The sequence below is a fragment of the Podarcis vaucheri genome, assembly GCF_965113315.1.
Source record: "Podarcis vaucheri genome assembly, chromosome: 8".
Taxonomy (NCBI): Eukaryota; Metazoa; Chordata; class Lepidosauria; order Squamata; family Lacertidae; genus Podarcis; species Podarcis vaucheri.
In genome coordinates this window covers 4,211,237-4,234,650 of record NC_138766.1, presented here as the reverse complement: position 1 = coordinate 4,234,650, position 23,414 = coordinate 4,211,237, and the positions used below count along the sequence as shown (strand labels likewise).

Below are 23,414 nucleotides of genomic sequence, written 5' to 3'. Positions count from 1 at the left end.
GGAAAGTTGGATAGATCCCTTCATGCAGAGATTTATTGACCTTTGGGACCTGGACTTGGGTCAGGAGGAGACTGGAGTTGTGGGGACTGCCAGACTTGGAGGAACTTTGAAATACGACTGGAAATATCTTTTGAATTTTAGTTTTAACTATGGAGATTTGGTTGATTTGTCGAGAAGGAATAAAAACATTGCTAGGTGGGAATTTCCCCGAGATCTACTTTTCAGCATGAAAGGAAAGAAAATAAGAACAAGATCAGGAGAAGACAAAGTAAACTGCATGTATAAATATGAAGAAGACTTGCAGAAGGGACTTGGAAAAGAGTTAAGAGCCTTGGACAGAAGATCACCAGGTTGATGGACTATATGGAATTGACAGAAATGACTGGCAGAATCCGAGACCAGGGAGAAGAAACGGTGGAAGAATATTGGAAAAAGTTTAAAATCTATATATGGAAATAATGTAAAATTAATGAGTGTTAGAAAAATATTGGAAGGAAATTATACAGCTTTAGTAGAAATATTTTAAGGATTTAAGCATAAATAAGTATTATAGTATTAATGGAAAATAAGGTTAAAATATGTTAAGATAATTATATGACAGAAAATAGAGAAAGATGGAAAGGATTTGCTGAAATAATTAATAGAAATGGAGTACAAAAAGGGAGGTGAGAGGAGGTCGATGAAACAAGGGAATGAAAGAGAGGATATTGAGATGGTATGATGTGTGTGTTTTTTGAACTGTTTTTGCTTTCGTTTTGTTTAATGTGTTAATGTTGTGTTGTGTATTGTTTATACATTGTACTGTATTGTTTTTTCTTTTGTTTTTTCTTCTTTTTTCTTTTCTCTTTTCCCCCCCTCCTTTTTGTAAGGTTTAAAAGTAATAAATATTATTTTTAAAGAAAAGGAGTGCCTGGCATGCTCTGGTCCATGGGGTCACGAAGAGTTGGACACGACTAAACGACTAAACAACAACAACAAATACACACACACACCATTTAATTGTGGTTTTTTTTAAAAAAAACAACAACCTCAAAGTGGTTTGTTGTCACGGTGATAGATCTCCAATTATGGGAGCTTGTCCACACACAGAGTAGCTCTTGTGCTATACAATTGCTAAAGATGGGACTAATAAACTGAGGGCTTAATCCAGACAAGATGGAGATTTGGATGTAGTGAAGTTGTACATCCTCTGAAAGACCAGGTTTGGAGCAGGGGAGATAGATTCCTCCTTGATCCCTCTGTTAGGTAAACTTCTACAGGTGAGTGTCCAAGTGGTACAAATGGTTCAAGGTGCCTTTTACTAAACTTCAGCTGGCTCTCTAACTGCAGTTTTTCCAAAATAAACCTGATCTTGACTACAGATAGGTAGCCGTGTTGGTCTGCCATAGTCAAAATAAAAAAATTCCTTCCAGTAGCACCTTAAAGACCAACTAAGTTAGTTCTTGGTATGAGCTTTCGTGTGCATGCACACTTCTTCAGATACACTGAAACAGAAGTTGCCAGATCCTTCTATATAGAGAGAAGGTGGGGAGGGGTATTACTCAGAAGGGTGGTGGGAATGGGAGATTGGCAGATAGCTGAGATGAGCCTGTTGACGACTCTTAACGACTGCAATAGGTCTTACAGGAAAAGACAAGGGGTGAGAAGGTGAAAAATGGCTAAGTCAGGTATAATGAGATAAGAATCCAATGTCTTTGTTCAAACGTCTAAAATGTTAGACGATGAGCAATTAAATAGTCCCAAGATGGTATGTGTGATGTTGTTGGGGCCAGTAATGGTGTTGTCCGGGTGTATGTGGCAGCAAAGTTGGCATCTGGGTTTATTGCAGGCTCTGGTGCCAGTGTCCGTGTTAAGCCTGGTTGTAGTATTATTGTGGGTTAGGAGTTGTTTAAGATTGGGTGGCTGTCTGTAGGCAATGAAAGGTCTTCCTCCCAGAGCTTGGGAAAGAGAACTGTCATTGTCCAGGAGAGGTTGTAGATCTCTGATGATGCGTTGTACTGTTGTCTAACATTGTGTATGCCATCAAATGCCAACAGTGTCCTTCAGCTCTCTATATTGGACAAACAGGCCAAACCTTACACCAAAGAATAAACGGACATAAATCTGACATCAAGAATCACAAAACAGAGAAACCAGTAGGAGAACACTTCAATCTCCCAGGACATTCTATACAAGATCTCAAAGTAGCTGTTTTACTACAAAGGAATTTCAGAAATAGACTGGAAAGAGAAGCTGCTGAATTGCAACTCATTACCAAACTTAAAACCATGGAGAGACCTGGTTTGAACAAAGACATTGGATTCTTATCTCATTATACCTGACTTAGCCATTTTTCACCTTCTCGCCCCTTGCCTTTTCCTGTAAGACCTATTGCAGTCATTAAGAGTCGTCAACAGGCTCATCTCAGCTATCTGCCAATCTCCCATTCCCACCACCTTTCTGAGTAATACCCCTCCCCACCTTCTCTCTATATAGAAGGATCTGGCAACTTCTGTTTCAGTGTATCTGAAGAAGTGTGCATGCACACGAAAGCTCATACCAAGAACTAACTTCGTTGGTCTTTAAGGTGCTACTGGAGGAATTTTTTTATTCTGATCTTGACTGACCTCCATCTGTCTAGGTTATATTACTGCAATGCACCAAATGGGGTGTCCATGAATGCTGTTTGGGAACTTCAGTTATTATTATAATAATTTATTATTTATACCCTGCCCATCTGGCTGGGTTTCCCCAGCTACTCTGGGCGGCTCCCAACAGAATATTAAAACCATGATAAAACATTAAACATTAAAAACCTCCCTAAGCAGGGCTGCCTTCAGATGTGTTCTAAAAGTCAAATAGTTGTTTATTTCTTTGATATCTGATGGGAGGGCATTCCACAGTTAGTGCAGAATACAGCTGCTGCTAGATTACTGTTTGGTTCCCATAATTTTTGCTTTATCTTACCATATCTTAAAGTGGTAGCCATTGCAGTTCTTTATTTTCCCACACAATTTGAAGTGTTGTTTTTGACTGTTAAAGCCCTAATTTACCTGGAAATAGAATGTCTTAAGGACTACCTGCTTCCTTGTGGTACTGCACATATCTGAAGATGGAGGCCCTTACTCCCACAGTGGTGGCATCCAGACCGTATTTTCAATGTTTCAGAGCAAATTAGAAATACAAGTAGCTTCCCCACATTTTTGGTGACTTTGTTGTGTGCACCCGCTGCTGGAGTCATTACTTTTTCCTAGCTAATGTATTGTGATAGAAAAGTACACTACAATTTTTAAAATAAATCCATGAGGAAACTGATGTAATCAAACAATAATACTGCAATTTTTATTCATCTGTTAATACAGGCCCCATGTCCTACTGGTGCAGATATCAAAAAATTGTTCACCAACAGGGAGGTCTCAACAAACTATAGGCAAAGATATACAGGAGTTGTGCCTTCCAACCTTTTTGCTATTTCTGACGATGAAGATGCCTTAATAGCAATGAAGTATTTAAAAGACAAAGTTGTTAATACCTCAGGTAAGGAGAATAGGGGCTGTTGATGCATTTTTTGGCTGAGTGTATCTCCATTTTCAGCATATAATTATAGCCTAATTAATCCTTGCAAAATGCTTCATCTGCCATTATTTGTTTTAGGCATTAATTTGCAACTTCATGTCAGTTTGGGAGGCCATCATACTTTTTTGCTTGAAACAATCCATAATTTGTTTGGAAATATCTATAATTATTTCATGAAATAAGCAGAGTCTGGCCTTAATCATTAATTAACAAATTAGATAATTTCATTGGTAAATGTGTTTTGCAGTTATTTACAACATTTTTAAATTAAAATATGCTGGAAAGAATATGAGATCTGAAGCACAGCAGATTCATTGGACTTGGAGCTTTCTGCATGTTCTGTACAAGTATGCCAACGCTGTGTGCCACTGGTACCATGCACATTATGTTAATATAGACACACATTTGCCCCTTCATTAAGATGCATAGATGTGCTTTAGGAGACTGTTTTCACATTTAAACCTGTTTCTGCCAACTCCTATGCCAATCCACAGAGAATTCCATCATTATACATATGCAGGGGGGTGTCATGCAGTTTTCTACATTGTGAGCAAACAGATCTCTTCAGTTGTTGTAATAGAATGGGGTATTAAATTACCTGCCCTTCACCAGCAGGTCCCAGGGTGGGTTACAACCATTTTAAATTCATTATTAAAAACAGTTACAGCTAATTACAGTCACATGAATAGGGTGGGTCCTGAAAACACATATCTCAGGTATCAAAGGCCAGGGTAAAAAAGTACCGTACATCTTCAGCATTCACTGAAAACTCTACAGTTAAGTTGTCATGTGTTCCTCTGTGGGGAGGGAATTTCACAGCTCAGGGGCTGCTGTAGATAATGCATTTTCCACCAAACCTCTGAGAGTGGTGGAACTATCAAGAGGCTGATCTTAACACCCAATAGGGTCTGTAGGGAAGGAGGGTGATCTCTCAGATTATTTGGAGTCTAAATCATTTAGGGCTTTAAATAAACACTAGCATGAGCACCTTCAATTGGACCTGGAACTGAACTGGCAAACGATGCAGGTGTTTGGGGTTATATAAGTTCTAAAGATAACCCCAGCCAGTAATCTGACCTGTTGGAGTTTCCGAGTCATCTTCAAGGGTATCTTCACATAGAGCACATCATTGTAATAATGATGTCCTTGTTCCTTGCAGAGGCGTAGCAGAAATAACTTTCTATATAATATAGAAAGGCTCTTCAGACTTGATCTATGGGGACTCTCTGCCCCAGTGGTGAAGAAAATAATATCTGTACCTCAGGAGTGGATAGAAAATATACTCTCCACCTTTGGTCACCTGCATTGCTGCTGCATCTTGGGACAGGAAGAGGAAAGATAGTGTTGAGGCCGCAGTTGGAAACACACAGACTCTCCCATGTCACAGTATGCAGCCGTGACTCAGGAACTGGAGGTCAGGTGACCAGGCTCCCCTCTCACCTTCTGCTAATATCTTTTCTGCTTAGGAGCATTTAATTTTGTTTCTACTTACTATGTTTCAAGACTGAGCCCAAACATTGAAAATATGCCAGGGCTGAAGCCTGGTGACCACTGGCAGAAATTAAACTCTGCTGAGAATACCCCCCAAGAGACTGGAGATGCATATCTGACTTCCTCCAGTATAAAAACACTTTCCATTGGGATGCTTGTGATAGTCTCATCAGAAACTTCTATGTACAAGTTTATTGAATACACTATGCCGCAAAGAGCTCTCAACCAACACACACACACACACAGTAAAAATGAAACAAAATAAGTGCCATAGTCAGATCACTTTCTAGTGTAACTGGACTTCTCCATGACCCTTCCCCTCTGCATGTAGGTGGGACTGATTCTGATGTTCCATCCCCAACACTTAATGGATCCAAATGGTTTCCAGAGAGTGGTAGGGGATGTTTTATTCCATGTTGATGGCCTTTCCGCTGATTCCCTGGTGCAGCGTTAACCAGGACTATTGACTGTGGCTCTTAAGCACCCTCTCTGATTGCATAGAACCCGGATGGCACCGTGATTTCCCCCAGAGCTGAGGGTGATGAAACAATTGCTGAAATGGCTGGAGTATCATTGGCAGAAAAATCATTCTGAATAGGACTGAACACAGGTTAGAGCTCAACATCAAGCCTAACAAGTGGTGATAGTGACAGCAGAGAGGACTTTATTCACCGCCTCTATTGCATCTGCAGAAAACAGCAGCAGGAGACTCTTTCAGGTGGTTTGTAATCTAACAGAACTACCTTTGCCATCAGGGTCTGGTGAAGACCCCAAGATCTCCTGCAATGATTTTGCATTTTTTTTGCAGATAGTCGCTCAGATTCAGAAAGAGGTGGACTGCACAGTGGGAGCAGGGCCAGGGTGGGAGAGTGCTTCCATACAGGGTGGGAGAGTGCTAGAGTCCTGTCTAGATAGGTTGCATGGGATCAATTCCAATCTGTTACTACTGAGGATGTAACAGGCTGCTTGGAAGAGTGGAAACAACCACCTGTCTCCTTGATCCTTGCCCATCCTGGCTCATAAAAGTGAGCTGGGCAAGGCTGGGTGATGGGCTCTGTGGGGTGGTGAATGCTTCCGTCTGTAAGGGAGTCTTCCCAGACCCGCTTATCAAACTGCTTTTTAAAAAACCATCTTTGGACCTGGCCACTATGGCCAACTATCACCCAGTCTCAAATTTTCCATTGTTGGGCAAGGTGATGGAGCAAGTGGTCCCTGAACAACTCCAGACATGCCTAGAGGATGCGGACCATTTGGATCCCTTCCAATCGGGATTCAGGCTCCATCATGGGACTGAAACTGCCTTGGCCATGCTGGTCAGTGATCTCTGGCAGGCTAGGAACACAGGTGAAAGAGTGGTAGACTTGTAATCTGGTGAATCGGGTTCGCGTCTCCACTTCTCCACATGCAGCTGCTGGGTGACCTTGGGCTAGTCACACTTCTTTGAAGTCTCTCAGCCCCACTCACCTCACAGAGTGCTTGTTGTGGGGGAGGAAGGGAAAGGAGATTGTTAGCCGCTTTGAGGCTCCTTAGGGTAGTGACAAAGCATGATATCAAATCCAAACTCCTCCTCCTCCTCCTCCTCCTCCTCCTTTCAACAGCTTTTGATACCATTGACCATGGTATCCTTCTGGACTGTCTGGAGGAGCTGGGATCCAGGGGCCCTGTTATACAGTGGTTCTGCTCCTTCCTCCTGGGACATGTCCAGAAAGTGGCATTGGGGGATGAGTGTTCAGACCCCTGGGCTCTCACTTGTGGGGTGCCTCGGGGCTCTGTCCTCTCCCCCATGCTCTTCAACATCTATTTGAAGCCGCTAGGAGAGAACATCAGGGGATTTGGGCTGTGTGTTTACCAGTATGCAAATGCTACCCAGCTCTACTTTTCATTTAAATCAGAACTAGTGAAGGCAACGAACGTCCAGTGTGAGTGGCTAGAAGTGGCTGGAGGATGGATGGCGGCTAACAGATTGAGGTGGAATCCTGACAAGACAGAAGTACTGTTCTTGGGGGACAGGGGGTGGGCGAGTGTGGGGACCTCCCTGGTCCTGAATGAGGTAACTGTGCCCTGAAAGGCCAGGTGCGCAGCCTGGACTCACAGCTGTACATGGAGGTGCAGGTCAATTCTGTGTCCAGGGTAGCTGTCTATCTGGTATGCCAACTGAGACCCTACTTGCCTGCACCCTGTCTCACCAGAGTGGTACATGCTCTGGTTATCTCCCGCTTTGATAACTGCAATGCGCTCTATGTCGGGCTACCTTTGAAGGTGACTTGGAATCTACAACTAATCCAGGATGCGGCAGCTGGACTGGTGACTGGAGGTGGCTGTCAGGACCATATAACACTGTCAGAAGGAAGGGGAAATAATGCTTTCTGCATTGAATTAAATAGGTTGTTACTGTCAATACCTGCTTTGAATCATTGGGGGTGGGGATAGTTTACCTTTTACCAGTGGCGTAGCGTGGCTTGTCAGCACCCGGGGCAAGGCAAGTAATTTGCGCCTCCTACCCCATGGATTTGCGCCCCCTAACCCTAACCCCCAGATGTTGCGCCCGGTGCGGCCGGGCCCCCCTGCACCCCCCACGCTACGCCACTGCCTTTTACTTAGATCCAAAAATAGGCAGCAGGAAGTTTCTGAGCCAACGAACATATGGAGGCTGGTCCAGGGCAAATGGGGCACTGCTGCAGCAACATCAGTTTGCCCTCAGCCCCCCCCCCGCCCTGCTTGCCACCTTAATGACAAGTGCTGCCTTGTCAGCTTCCTCCTCCTTAGACTCAGTGTTGCCTTTTGTAGAACTCAACAGAGAGGAGGAGAGCAACAAATGACTCTGGCTTCCCCTACCATGGGCCTCCCTGCTTTGCGCCCCACCAGTCCCCATGGGCATAAGCTACCACTGCAAAGAACCACATCTGTGCTGGAGCTTTCCCTGTTCCGCTGGGCCCCATGAGAAGCTGCTCCTAAGAGGGCCAAGAACTTCCAGGATGGTGTGTGACGTGACGGGAGAGACTACAGCCAGGGAGAGAATATCATTAAGAAGAGACCACTCTTGTCATGGGCCTCTTCATTGTCTGTGGCAGTGTGGATACAAATCATTATGTTAGTGATCTAGGAAGTCTTTATGCATTGTACCAGGGACTTCCAGGCTTGGGAGGAACCCTCCCTTTACCTATTGTACTAGATTTACCTGTTAGAATTAAGCAGGATATAGCTATTATAATTCGGATTCTAATGGTCATTCTTAAGTTTCCATTCATTTTCAATAATGCTAAGTGGGTGGATGCAAGAAGCGAAACTGCTTTAATGGATCACTTATTTTTCTATTTACCCAAATGCAGCTTGCAGCTCTTCTAAAAACATGCTTGAAGGAATGTTATAGCTTTGAAATTGTTGTACATACATCATGAAGCACAGAAACTGTAGCTCCAGCTAATGTGCTTTCTTTTTAATGTGATTTTTGCAAGCCTAAGAATTCAGGTCATACTAAGATGCCAAGGAGTGTGGTGGGTGGAGTCTCCTTCTTTGGAGGTCTTTAAGCAGAGGCTTGACAACCATATGTCAGGAGTGCTCTGATGGTGTTTCCTGCTTGGCAGGGGGTTGGACTCGATGGCCCTTGTGGTCTCTTCCAACTCTATGATTCTATGATTCTAAGATCATGAAAGTTTTGTATTCTCAGTAGTGAGACATGAGCATCTAATAGTAAGCCATAAATCCATTGTAATGGGCTTTATTTATGATTGCTGTAACTTCTCTGAATAATAAAGTTTTTCTCTCAAATATGTTTTCATGTAGTTAAAGCATATTTGGAAAATATTATGATTCTATTGGATTGATATACAGTGGTACCTCTGGTTATGTACTTAATTCATTCTGGACGTCCGTTCTTAACCTGAAACTGTTCTTAACCTGAAGCACCACTTTAGCTAATGGGGCCTCCTGCTGCCACCGTGCCGCCGCAGCACAATTTCTGTTCTCATCCTGAAGCAAAGTTCTTAACCCGAGGTACTATTTCTGGGTTAGCGGAGTCTGTAACCTGAAGCGTATGTAACCCGAGGTACCACTGTAGTTTATTCTGCAATTACTATCTAAAAGGCATACATAGGATGTTTATAATATATTGAAAACATGATTTCTTGAGGTCACATAGAGAACATTAATTGTCTTGTGGCAAGTAAATGTAAATTTAAATTGCCTTCAGAAATAAAGGATTTATGCTAATAGGAGTGTTGTTGTAGTTAAAGAAGACTGTGGGTCCAATAATGGATAGTGACAAAAAGGATGTTAACCAAATTCCCACCTGTTCAAGGTGTAAAGCCCTAGAATACTCTATCTAGAACAACTGTAGCACTAAAATTTCCTCACTGGATGAAGGGGGCTTTCTTTTTGCCTTTCCCCCTCTGGTATCTCAATTCTGGTCCATGAGGATTAAAATGAGGAATTTTCTCATTTCCAGAACTTTGGTTTCTTGTTTCCTTTTTTCTTGAGCATCAGGAACAGCCACACATAGAGAAAGATACTTGGTGGCGTGGGTGTTAATTCCTTTGGGGAAGAGCAATCAGAGAAGAATCCCTTCCTTCCCTCTACGCTCCCACCCCCCCACCCCAACATTCCAATATTTTCTCTGTTTGACTTGCTTGCACATTTGTTCATAACTGAGAGGCACTTTGCTTATGCTATTTTGCACACAGGACTATGTGGTCCTTTTGTTGGAGACAGACATGGTGATGTGCCTGCTTTGGTTCAGCTAATTGGATTTGATGACCTTTGAGTCCCTGCTCTGTGGGTGGAATTCAGTGTTGTGCTTTTCCTGTCATTCCATCTGCACAAGCATTCCTGCTTGCCAGAAGGAATGACACAAACCCCACTTTCCCCATGCACAGTTCTGGGGTTTTTCCTGCCCCCCCCCCCCGAGCCAATGTGAGGCACACACATGGAGGAGAAGGGGGAAAGCCCTGTGGTTCAAGCAGAAGTCCTTGTGCAGGACTTCTGCTGACAAGGCTGTTTAGGTCAATCCTGCCCTATGATGCTTTATGCATGAATCTATTTAAGATACAGTAGCTCGCCTTTTTCTGGCATGTCAAGTTACTTAGATTTGTAGCAGGTTGGCAATATAGTTCTCTGTGTTATGGTGCAAATGCTGGCTCTTTATGCTCATAATGTGTTATTCACTACTGCAGAACATTAAATTGTTAATGTTGATCTTGTCATAGTTACACATGCCCTGGTTACATCCAGATTTGACATCTGCAAATGCACTATGTGGGGCTTTCCCTTCAGTAAGCTTCCGTTGGTGTACAATGCAGCAGTGTGACTGATTTATAGGGGCTTGGGTGTTTGAGTTTGGTTCCGGCTCAATTCAATGTGCTGGTTCTTGTCTTCAGAGCACTGAACAACTTGGAACTCTCTCCTCTTACATGAACCTGAACACATACTGCAGCTGACAGGTGAAGCAAGGGCAGCCCTACCATGAGCCACACTGAGCCACATGGCTCAGGTGGCATATAGAGATGGATGGAGCATCATGTACCCAATCTGCTGTCCATAGGGTCACTTGCCACCATTGCTTCCATGGCAATGTCTTGTTGCTGGCCACCCAACTGCTGTTGCTCCTCCTATGGCTGCTTGGATGCCAGCCAACCCACCACCCAACCTGCTGTCTGCCTCTGCATGCTGCTATGTTGCTAGCTATCAACCAGTCAGCAAGGCTTCTGCTGAACTCTGTTGACCTCTTGCCCTATCCTTTGCTCTTCCCCAGAGCAAGGCATTCTGGGTGTCGTGGCCCCAGCAAACACCTGCAGCACCTGCTGCCAGCTGGGAATTAAGTTTGAAGTTATTTTATATTTTAAAATAATTTCCCATCATCATTACAAAGCAATAGGGGTGAAGGTGTTTTCAAGGCCACCTCACACACAGATGCAGCACTGTGACCGTTGGGCTACCACAATAAAAGAAGTAAGCTGCTGGGAGGATGTCTTGCATCTCTGTTCTGAGGTCTAAGAATTTACTGGGCTCTGAGCCTGAAGAGAGACTCCCCAAATACCTCTTGGAGGTGGAAGGTCTCCCTCAGAGAAAGCAGAGACCAAACTCTTGAGTGCCTCTGTGGTTCACAACTAGAACCCTGCCTCTTTAAATTCCTGAAACTTCACTTGTGTTGGGCTTTGGCAATCCCCAGTCCTTTGGGGGGTGTAAGTGTTCAAATAAGTTTTGAACCTTATCAGAACAACATCTGTCTTCGCTGGCAATGAGCTCTCCTAGAGGGCCTGCAGAAGCTAATACTGACCCAGATCATTCTACCTGGAAACTTGCCATCCATTTTCATTGCTGAAAATCGGCTGTTGAATTTCACCCTCCTTTCTTAGCACCTTATGGCTTCTTTGGAATAAAACAACATAGACATAGACAATTGTTTTCTTCACCTTGTTTTGAATGGTGAGAAATCCAGTACAATCTTTGCTGGCTCTGATTCTTCTGAAAATGAGAAAACTACAGTCTTATTTATTTATCTTATTTGTACACAGCTTAATGTAAATAGAATTTCTAAGCTGTTTACAAAGAATATAAAATGTTCATTAAAATTTACACTGTTTTGGAGAGTTATATGTATGAAGTAAATATTTTTTTAAAATGCAACTCCAAAGCAACACCACTCATGCCTTTTTATGAAGGACTGGATTGTGGTCAAATTCCAAAACTATTTCTTTGTTACTTACCCTAATTCAGCAGTGTTAACATAGCAGAATATCTTCAATACTACTTTTGATTTTATAGTAGGATTTGAAATGAATATTGCTTTGTAACATCTCTACAGTACTGCCAACAGTGAATAAAATAGTCCCAGACAATTCTCATGGGTGTCAGGACTGTCACAACAAAATAATTAGAAAACTTAATACTACTGAAAGGAATTATTTTGACCATTCTCTAATTTGGAATATTTGTAAATGTATCAGGAATCAGTTTTCTGTAAAGAAGAAAACCAACCATAGGGAGTTCATATTGTACCTCCAGCTAAATGCTAATTACATTTAATCAACTTTTTGCTCATCCAAAAGGGTGCCCCTGTTTAATTAGGTAATAAATGGTAATTTTTAAAAAAATATTTTTAATGCAAGTGCTTATAACAGCTTCATATGGTGGGTGTCATCTCGAAGAGGCATCCCCCCTCACACATACAACAGAAAAAGTATTCTAATATTAATCTTGCTGTAATACAAACATTGCTGCCTGGAGCTCCTTTGGGAGGAAGGGCAGGATAGTAATTTTACAAGTAAAATAATAAATATATAACTTGAAAAATAAAGCCTTTTTGCTTCATAAATATGTTTTTAATTAATATGCACATTTAATTTCTAAATCAGCTAAACCAGGGGTGGCTGGCGCCCATCGGGAATGGTGCAGCAGAAGGCAAGGAGGCCGACAGCAGATGGAGCCAAAGACAATGATAGCCTGGGCCAACTAATTCTGGTTTTGTCCCCATCTCCCTGCCGAGTTCTGCAAGGGCAACACAGAGACTAAGGAAGAGGAAGATGATAGCCAGGGCCACCCCCCTGAGTCGCTTATAAGTAAAGAGGCAGGGAGGTGTGGGTTGGTTGAAGACAAACTTAAGTTGCTCTTATGGACCAGCCTCCACAGAAGTAAACCAGGCCATTGACTAAGCTTTCTTTAATCAGGAGTTAGCCCTAATTTGTACACCATGTGAGCATAATGGAAACTTATGAACATGGCAATCCCTTTCTTTCAATGGGCAAAAGAGAATTACATGCCTAAAATTTTGTTTTAAATTAAGTGGGATTAAGGACCACTTTACAAATTGTGAGGCAGCAAACCCACGTTTACCACTAACAACTGCAGCTAACCAGGGCTCCTGAATAAGTTCCCTGTTCATTTCTCCTGTGCATCTAGCCCATTCACACTTTATTTAGGACCTACACCCCAAAATACAGTATAATGCTAGAAAGCTTAACTTTGCTTGGAATGAGCCCTACACATATTTATTAGACAGGCCTTCAGTTTCTTTGGGTTTTCCTACAGCAAGTCCCCAACTCCTTAAGTGAATGTTCCCGGCCCATTGTGGATTTCATTATATTTGACCAAGGAAAAGAAACATGAGGAAATGGTAGATATGTAAGAAACACACATTTTTTTTCTGGTTGATGAGAGAGAATGATGAGAGAGAATCCTCTGAGTTCTGATAGCTATGTTACTTCTTCTTCTCTCCCCTCCCCCAATTCCACATATCCTTTTTGCAGGACTTTTAATTTTTATTTGAAAGTACTGTAACCAAACAAAAGATGAGAAATGGCTGGGTAAAGGAGCTTGCTAAAGGTCCCCCCCCCCCCGGAAAAAAAAGGTTCTCAGACTAAAGGGTTTCAAAATCTGGGGGCATAATTAATGTCTAATTCTGTGTTACGTGCTTGCTACTTTGTCGGATGTATTCTATAGAGTCTTCACTAAATTATCCTAGCAACTGTTGCTAGGTAACATTGTTTACTTCATAGCATCAGAGCAACAAGAGGGTCACAGATCAGTTCAGTATTATTATCATCTGAGTTACACTAATAAGGTTTTTATTATATGTCTTAAATTATTTTTTCTCTTTTCTGCCCTCCCAGGGAATGTTATTGTCTATGGGAATACAATTGACATTTACACTACTATAGCAGCTCTCTTATCATTAGGAATTAATGGCAGCCTCATACATCTTGTGCATCCTCCATTATGCTCAAATGTTACTTCTCTTAATAACAACGCAATAGAAAATGCTGTCCAGAGAGCCCTGTCCAGAGCTGGTGTGACTGTGTATCATGACAGTCTGCTGGCTCAGTGGAATGATGGCACCCACCCGGACCCAATTGAGTTTGCATCTTTCACTACTAATACAAAGCCATTCAGATTGCAGTGTTCTGTAAGTATATACGTCTTTGTTATGTAACATCCTTCCATTAAGCAGAGCCACTGAACTATTGAATTAAAAGGATGCAACAATCCACAGGGACATCCTCTTGTACAGTGAAATGAAAAAGAGCTGTGCAGGGGCATTTCCATGTGGTGGCTGAATTTTTAAAACACAAATCAACTTTTAAAATAAATTTTCAAAACTTGTTTTTATTTTAATGTTCATTTAAAAATGTCTAATAAATGCATGTAAACATTGCTGTTTTCTGAGAACTGAGCCCATGTCAGAATGATAATTAAAGGTATTGCTTTGCCAAATTGTCATGAAGTTTAGGTTTTGATGCAAAAGTTGCTGGTAGAGAGGTGGGAAGATCCACCAAAAAACCAACCCTCTACTGTTCCCTGTGCCTATTTTTTCACATCTAAAGCAGTCAATGTTTCTCCAAATTGCTGTTCCTTCATCAGTCCCTGCCCTTGAAAGAGTCAGAAGCTAATCAGGAATCATTTAGTAAATACTGATACCACGTGAAGCTATATGATTATGTCATGCTAGATGAAGCCTTTTTCATCGCCCTCACTCTGAAGGTGAAGGTGTGCATGGAAGGAGAAAATGCTTCCACATTCTGTTTGTGGTTTCAACGTCCTCCAAGCCTAGCCCTGTGCAATTATATTTGACCAGCTGAGAAAAAGAATGTGGATCTAGATGCACATTCAAAATCAACACCCTGTTAAATATTAATACAATGTAGGTGAATGATATCATCACTTGGATGCCCATCTGGATACAGATGTTCTCCATCTGCATTTCATTATTTTCAGTGGACATACATTCAGATGATTATCAAAATGCACACATTATGGTCAAGTACATTTGACAGGTGAGAAATGACTTAACTGAGGAATTAAATTAATGTATTCTCCCCCCATTAAAATAATATAATTGGTGTTTTGATTAATTATTTGGTTTAAATGTTGATTAGAGTCAACTGATGAATTAAATTAATACTTGGGGAGTGCTTAGGAAATTGTAACTATATGCTATGTTTTTGGTTTTGCTTATGTTTGTTTATGCTAATAATGAAAGGAAGAAATAGATAAATTAATGGATTACTGTGTTTTGTACATAAGTCAGAAATTTATGGAGCAGTAAGATTACATCTTTCTCAGTTAAGATGTCACTAAAAAGATACCCAAAGGGGAAAGAGTCCCAGGAAGAACAGTATGAGTTTCCTAATTTACAAAGCATTTCAGACAATAAACAGAGCAATTTAATTTTAAAAAATTACAGCACAAGGCTATCTGCCTTCCCTATTCCAATTTGCTATGGCAATCGAACCATTCACCATTGCAACAATGGAAGATTCACAAATACAAGGGATCAAGCTTAAAATGGGTCAGATTAGGATCTTCCTATATACAACTGATGCCACATTGTCTTTAGAAAGCCCTAGGGAATCTCTAAATCATGGGTTCCAAATAATTGACAAGTATGGAGCTGTATCAGCATATAAAATACACAATCAGAAAGTGGAAATTGTTTCACTTGGGGTCCCTTTGCTCAACATTATACGTTGGAAATTAGTAACCAACTGGTTATACACATATGTATAAAATTAGGTAACAATATCAAAAAAGAGAGGGAACTATTGTTCAAAAAAATAAAAGTGGATTTTTGTAAATAGGAAAAACTGAATTTGTCATGAATGCCTCAGATAAATGCTATCAAGACTGCGATCATACAATGAATACACAGGAACTAAAAGTTGGGCAGAAAATTCTTGATAAATGTATATAGCAGGATATGTCTCACAAGAGTAACCAATAATACTAGCTGAATTTGATTAAAAATATGGCTTGTACAAGATAGGGTAAAGATTCATATCAGTTGGACAACTTAATGCCCCATTTGAAACATTAAGGTGAACGTCTAAAAATGAGAGGGGAAATTTATTAAAACAAAGTTAAATTCCACATTCATTATTGAAAAAATGGGTCAAGTACAAATGGGAAATTTTGTACTTTTATCTATATTAAGTCATCGTATCTGAGTCAATCAGCTGTTGGATTTTTTTAACTTGGAAAAACATGTGATATATAAATTTGGGTATCTAGTAAATAATGGACTGATGTTAATAAGACATGTAATTAGTCAAAAAAAACAAGAGAACAGATTTTCCCATGAAATATCTGCTGTCTAAATTTGTAGGTTCAACCTGTGTGGTAAGGTATGGTTCCTTGGGGGGAAATTACATCAGATAATATGGCAAAAAGTATTTTGACCAAAAATTATAGTTAATGGATTTAGGAAAAGGGACTCAGTAGTCAGAACACGGTGGAAAAGAGATCTGGGGTTTAGTATTTCCGTGCAGAAATTGGTCAAGATTTGGAGCTCTGTGAGAGAATCCTCACTCAGCTTATCAGTAAGAAAAGCTCAATATAAACAGCTTTTATGCTGGTACTTAATTTGAGCTAGGTTCAATAAAATCTACTCATAAATCATTTTAAATGCTGGAAGTGCTCAGCCAAAACTATGCAATTATTACATATGTGGTGGGAATGTCAAGTCACCTATGATTTTTGGAGGAAAATTATACATATAATAATAGCAGTGACAAAATTTACTTTGAGACTGCCCCTTGTGCTGATCTTATTGATATTAAGAGAATATCACTGGAAATTTGATATCTCTATTCAAGAGAATCAACATGGCGGACATATGTCAGACCATGTATGTCTTTAGATTATGGAACATTTTGGCCAGATCCACCTCTACTGATAAATAAATGAATAAATCTATTCCAAGTTGTATCAAAAGATTCAGTGTTTGTTATTTCCAATTGCCCTAAACAGAACAAGTCTGTTTTTTTCTGCTGGGCTATGCTATGCCTTTCATACCATGACAATGTCCAAGGAGACTTCCATTTTTTAGCGGCCTCAAGCCTACCTGCTATTATCAAGCAAATAATCAGATCCTTGGACAACAGAGCTTTATTTAAGCTAATAAGTGCTAATTGGATCCATCAATATTTCTCACCCCATCATTTCTGAGATCTCCTTAAAGACACATAACTAAAATGCATGAAGCAGTAGTCATTCCCAATGCATATGAAAATATGTGCCTAAGTTGTTGCACCTTCTCTAGCATATGTGTGGACTTGATAACTTGATGTCCCTCAATGGGGCACAATAACCCTTTATGGCAGGGATGGGGAACCTCCAGCCCAAGGGTCACATTTGGTCTGGCATAAGTCCCAATTTGGCCCACAAGCCATTTTCTCCAAACCATAACTACCTGTCCTACACCTGACATCATATGTGACGTCAGGTGTGAGGCAGGTGGAGGTGCAACTGCATGAGCTGTGTGACGGAGTTCCCCATGGGAATTGCACAGCTGACCCCTGCAGATTCCAGACTCAAAGTCCCTGCCCCTTAGCTGGAAGTGGGTGCCTTCAAGCATGATGATTAGTGTAGCTGCGTCTGAAGGACACCATGTTGGCGTTGCCTGTTTTAGAGGATGACTAATTACTGCCTTATTTTTAGGCATTCTTTAGCTTTACTGAAAAAAGAGTGGATTATGAGACCTTCAAGGCAATTAATGATGCATGTCTTGTTTACGACGGGAGGCTTGTGATTGATACCAACTTCCATACTAATGATATCGCCATCAGAGCTGCAGGTTCTTTAACCAAGTTCTCCAATATATACTATGCCAATGAATGGACACACAGCAACTTCAGCTCAAAAGAGGTTGGCTTCCAGCTTGCTGCAACCATGCTAAATCTTTTTGATCCAACTCTGGAGCCAGTTTTTGAACCCCCAGAAGATTTGGATAGACTCATCCCTATATACAAGGGGTGCAAAGTTCAAGGTGGGCCAAGAACATTCCTTTTCATTGTCTAGCATTTCTATAATATTTTCATCTTGTGCAGCATGAAATGTGAAGTGGAGGAAATTAACATTTGTATAAGGCAGGAGTAGTCAACCTTTTCATACCTACCACCCACTAATGCATCTTTCTTGGTGGTAAAATTTCCTCACCGCCCACCAGTGCTCGATGGAAGGAGGATTCAGCTTGTGCCGTAGAACCCCAAAAAGTCCACCCAGAATCCTGAAACACCCACTAGTGGGCGGTAGGAACCAGGTTGACAACCCCTGGTATAGGGTGTATAAAGTATCAGTTTAGAAAAATATTGTTCCTATATCTTAATATCAGGAGGATTTTTTTCCCAGGTAGAATTTTTTCTCATGAACATCTGACATAGATGTCAAGTGCAAATTCATATATAGATATAGTTCCATGCCACCACTATCACTGAGCTGTGTAAGATTCCAGGGGTTCTAGGTGCTTACACATGGTTCAGATGAACCTATGAAACAACAGCAAGGTACTACCTGTTCTTGCTCCAATCACCATGGCATTGTTTTAGAAATAACAAAAAAAAAAATGTAACAAAGAGTTTTAAACGTGGAATTATCATATTTTATGATTAACAAATTAGCTGTCATATATGCTGGCAGCCATTATAGAGATCTTCACAACACCTCTCATTGCTTCTGACAGGTGGTGTTCTACCTGGAAAATATAATTATGTGCATATTTTTAAACCTGGAATTCCTTCTCGCTTGGATGTACAAGAATCACAACCTAATTATGTAAGTTCTAAAAATATGTGAGTCGTGTAAAGCAGGCCTATGTGATCTGGTACTGCTGCAGCTTTCAGTTTTCTAGGAAATCTGTGGCTGTATTGTAAGCCGCACATAGCGATGCAATGATAGTGAAAACTTTACCACCTGAACTTCTCTGTGTATTTAGGGTAAGGTGACAACCTTACTCAGTGCCCCCCAGTGTTGTGGGTGACCTGGTGTATGTCTTCTTCAGTAAAAACACAGGACACTAAGGGTGATATTCAGTGACAGTCCTACTCAGAGTAGATTCACTGAGGTTGCCAGATATGGGTCTGCTCTGAGTAGGACTTAGCTGAATACCACCCTTAACATTTAACTACAGCTTATTGTGTATAACCCACAACTTCCTAGATATCCAAGAGTATTGATGATAAAACACCTCAGAGTTTGCTAATCCCTCTTTAGCAATATGCTGTCCACCTTTGTTTTCCTCTGTCTGCTGTCACAACTGTTTTCTTAATTTATCACAGGGGATGGCAATCACAACAGGAGATGCGATAAAGGGAAACTACTTCAGAATACATGTCAACCAGTACAGTATGATAGAAACAATTACCTGCTTTTCAAAGGATCCTGTTCCTGTCTCCAACTACATCTGTTTATTTGCACAGCACGAGCGTCTTCTTAATAATCTTTGTTCTCGCTGGAGGGAAGGACTGATCACAGATCTCTACAGGTGAGTTAATTTTAGTATATAAAGTCTGTCTTAATTCAGTTATTATTGGGGCACTTTTGGCAAAGCTCCTCCTCCTGGTTGTAGGCAGGAGCAGAAATAAGAACCCCTGTCTGGTTAGATGAACACAAGGTCCATGGAGAGCACTGCACAGATAAATCCCAGCTCCCCTGGTACTGCCGGACTAATTGATTTATCATTCATTTATTTAACAGTTACACCTCACTTTTCCTTCCAATAACTTAATGTTTCAATGTGAGCCAATGGATGCTGAATGAGTGTACAAGTGTCGCAGCAGTTTTAGCAATCTGGTTTGCATTGGGGTGGGTGTGTTTTTTTAATATTTACAGTGCTATTCCAATGAAACTTGAGCTGACTTCAGCATGGTTTATGTTATGTACTGAAGTTCTCACCCTGGGCCAGCAGGGGGATACTGTAGATAGATTTCACTCAGGTCCACATATGCAAATAAGGGATCGAAAGTGACTTTCAGTGATTGGATAGTTACAGAAAGTGGTTACTGTTGCGTTCTAGTGGAGCTCTATATAAACAGGCTGGCTAAACCCTTCAGTTCAGTTCTGTTCTGGCCTGTGAATAAACAAGAGCTGTTTGAAGAATACCTGTGTCGTCTGATATGTTCACCCACAACTTAACTGTTTACCATGGAAATGTGGCATACACATAAAATGATGAAGCTGCTGGTGATAAAGGCATTGTCCTCTTCCCTGCCCCTGCTCTCCACTAATCCTCACAACAAGCCTGTGAAGTATGTTACACTGAGAGTTGGTGGCTGTCCCAAAGCCACTCAGTGAGCTTCATGGCTGAGTGAGGAACTGAACCCAGGCCTCCTTATAGTTAGAATCTAGTCCATTTCTTTGATGATTTGTAGTATAGAGCAAACACTATTAATATCTTAACCGATCTGCATTCAATGCTGCTGATGGAAATTCCCAAGATCAGTATGCTTTGAGACCATGGGTGGTGTTCAATTAAGTTTTACTCAGAGTACACCTCTTAAAATCAATGAATACATCTAATTTACATCCATTAATATCAGGAAGCCTACTCTGAGTAAAACCTAGTTGACTACTACCTCATGCTACTTTTTCTAGAAAAAGAGGTGCCAGAACTCACCATGAACGCCTCCCTCATGCTCTTATAATGGCAATGGTGCCCACCTGAGAGGTGCTGGAACTGAGTTCTGGCAAGTTCCAGATGAAAAAAATGCCCTGCAACTAATACTCATGCAAATAAAGGTAAAGGACCCCTGGACAGTTAAGTCCAGTCCAAGGGGACTCTGGGGTGTGGTGTTCATCTTGCCTCAGGCCAAGGGAGCCGGCGTTTGTCCACAGACAGCTTTCTGGGTCATGTGGCCAGCAGGACTAAACAGCTATTGATGCATGGAGGATCGTGACGAGTGCTGGAGCACACAGAAACGCTGTTTACCTTCCTGCCACAGTGGTACCTGTTTATGCAAGTATTCTGTGCTGGCTTGCCTGTTACCTGCAAGACAGCAGAGATGGTTGTAGCAAGCAACATAAGCCTCTTGAAATTTTTACATAATCCTGGTAGTATCATTAATGTCACAATAGTGCAAGGAAATTTATCAAAATATCCAATTTACATAGGTATCTATTCAACAGGGATGTCACGGCATCTTTCTTGCTTTTTGGAAATAGGGTTGTGGATTATCTAATTGTATAGTTTCCTTGGGCAGGAAATACAAAAATATTATATTGGCTTATTTATTTATTTTTGGCTTGTTTTGTTTAATTTTTATTGTAGCTTTCCCCATGGTTGGAGGAGATAACAAGTTTAGGAAAAAGATACAATAAAGTTAGTACCGTATACCACCCCTTCAGAACTTCCGGCTCCTTCTGAAAAGGGGTTTTTTTTTAATTCCAGGAAGCATTTTAATTGAAATTTTATTTTATAGTTTTAGCTGATTTTTCTTTTTATATTGTGTCTTTAGAAGCTGCTTAGAGACTATTGTAGTTAAGTAGTATATAAATTGTTTTAATAAAGAAATAAAATTTGTCAGTAGTACTGTTAAGTTTCATATGCATACTTTTTGTCTCTTTTTTTTTGTAAGGCAGAAGAGTGCTTATTTTCATCCTTTTGTAGCAGGATTATATTTTTCCTCTACACAAAATCCATTGCCAGGAATGAACTCAGTAAAACAGCTGTCACCTGGGAGTTAATTTGCCTGTCTATGACATGCAAATTATCTTTTAAATTAGAGGCCATATCTAACCATGAATTTTCTCACTGCCTTGCACTCATCAGGTTGAAGGCTTTAACCCTGTAGAGCTAGATTTCATGATAGCAAAATTGTTTCAAAATTAATTAAATTTCTGAATTAACAGTGACAACTAGGCCACAACAGACATGCATCCTATGAGTTCTAACAGTGTGACTTATCCTGTATTGCATATACAAGTTAGACTGTTGTACCTCAGTTGAGTTCATGATGTTAGCTACACCTTTATGGAGCTTTTCCTTTATATTTGATAGTTACCCCTGCACTGGAAATGTAAATTGATTTCAGTTTTGTAAAATTGCTTCAGCAATTTGGAAAGTAGGCATGGTAATGCACTTTTGAATATCAGTGCAGATGATTATCGTTCCTTGAAGTATAGTGAGATTTAGAATGAAATACTCACAAATGAATCCCTGTCCTATTTGTTATCAATGCGGCGCCTCTGGAAATGGCGGATTTCCTCTGATCGGGAGGAATCCGCTCCGTGGAAAACAGGGTCTGAACCGCCACGGCGAGGCGGAGATCCATCAAAAACCACAGGCGGGAGAAGCCTGTGGACATGGGATTCGGCTGGCACCTCTGCGCCCCCCCTACTCACGGGGAAACCCAGTTTTGGGGGATCCGGAGCGACGTGGGGTGAGTGGCGCGGTGCTTTGAATTGACTGCTTCTTTCATGGAGTGAAGCTGCTTTGCTGTTGCTGGAGAGCGCTGACTGTTTCCTGTGGACAATTGGATTTTAAACAACTGCCCGTGAGTAGACCGGAAAATTGGATTAAGAAATTTTTTAATTTGGCACTGAATCGGGAAGGTCTAAACAGGAAGTCCGCCTTCCGCTTTTTGTAGATAGATTGAAGCAAAGACACGGCAAGCTAGAGTTTAGAAAGGACCTGTAAAGGACCAAAATTTCATCATTTAAAATTACTGAACCCCCCCTTGGAAGCAGGAGAAGGGGGGGGACCCTTTTTTAGACTGTTTAAACCTGCAGAAGAGAGAGTAAAGAAAGGCAATTTTCCACCGTCTTGAACCTGGGAGCGGGGTGTCAGGACAGACGTTCTGGGGAAGTTCATTGACTATGGACAAACGTTTTTGACAGACAGTTAAAAGAAGAGAAACATATTGATTCCATTGTTCCCCTTCGCATTTAAAAGGAACAAAATATTGACAAAATATCCGAAAAAGGAAAACTTTGTTACTAGATCTGCTTTAAAAAAAAAAAAAAAGGATGGATACAAAAAGAAATAGTTTCCCCTAGAGGGAGCTTGTGAAACTGTTATTAAAACCGAACTGGGGAGCTTTGCAGCTGTAATAGATTAAGATCATGGGACCAGACTTCGACCTTGAACAATAATGTACTCGGAGGCTCTGGTGCTTGCCTTTTGCAAGACAAGTGCTTTATTGGAACAGTTACATGAGAAGATGGATTTGATGACTGTTGCGATCGGAAATTTTGGACAGGCAGTGGGTACCTATATAGAACCCACTCAGGAATTAATCCAGGAATGTGCTTTGACAGATGAGATGAAGGAGGAGGCTGTTGCTGGACCCCGGGTGGCAGAGATGGAGGGAACTGTGGCCCAGCAGGAACATGAGTTGTTGGATTTGACGAATGAACCTGGAAAAAGTCAGATTTGGAGAGATGGAGTTCTGTTTGGCTTGGAGATGGGGGGCTGGATGGACCCCCCTATGCAGGGATGTTTTGATTTTTCAAGTCTGGCTTTGGGCTGGGGGGAGCTCGGAGTTGTGGGGGCCCTTAACTTTGGAGGGGCCTTGAAACATGCCTTCAAATACCACGTGGATTTCGGTGTTGACTATGGAAAAGGGGCTGACTTATTGAGAAGGGACAAAAATATTGTCAAGCTGGAG

At 41.2% G+C, this 23,414-nt stretch overlaps 1 protein-coding gene across 5 annotated transcripts in view; it reads left to right on the top strand.

Moving 5' to 3' along the window:
- CFAP61 (cilia and flagella associated protein 61) overlaps positions 1-23,414 on the top strand; it is a 150,733-nt gene that overhangs the window by 103,941 nt on the left and 23,378 nt on the right. For 4 of the 5 annotated variants that reach the window (XM_082234208.1, XM_082234209.1, XM_082234206.1 and 1 more), the window contains 5 exons: positions 3,342-3,516; positions 13,650-13,942; positions 17,473-17,800; positions 18,494-18,585; positions 19,089-19,294. In XM_082234208.1, coding sequence (XP_082090334.1) covers positions 3,342-3,516; positions 13,650-13,942; positions 17,473-17,800; positions 18,494-18,585; positions 19,089-19,294 — 1,094 coding nt within the window. Of the gene's footprint in view, positions 1-3,341; positions 3,517-13,649; positions 13,943-17,472; positions 17,801-18,493; positions 18,586-19,088; positions 19,295-23,414 lie in introns of those variants that run through there. The other variant, XM_082234210.1, reaches the window with a different exon arrangement.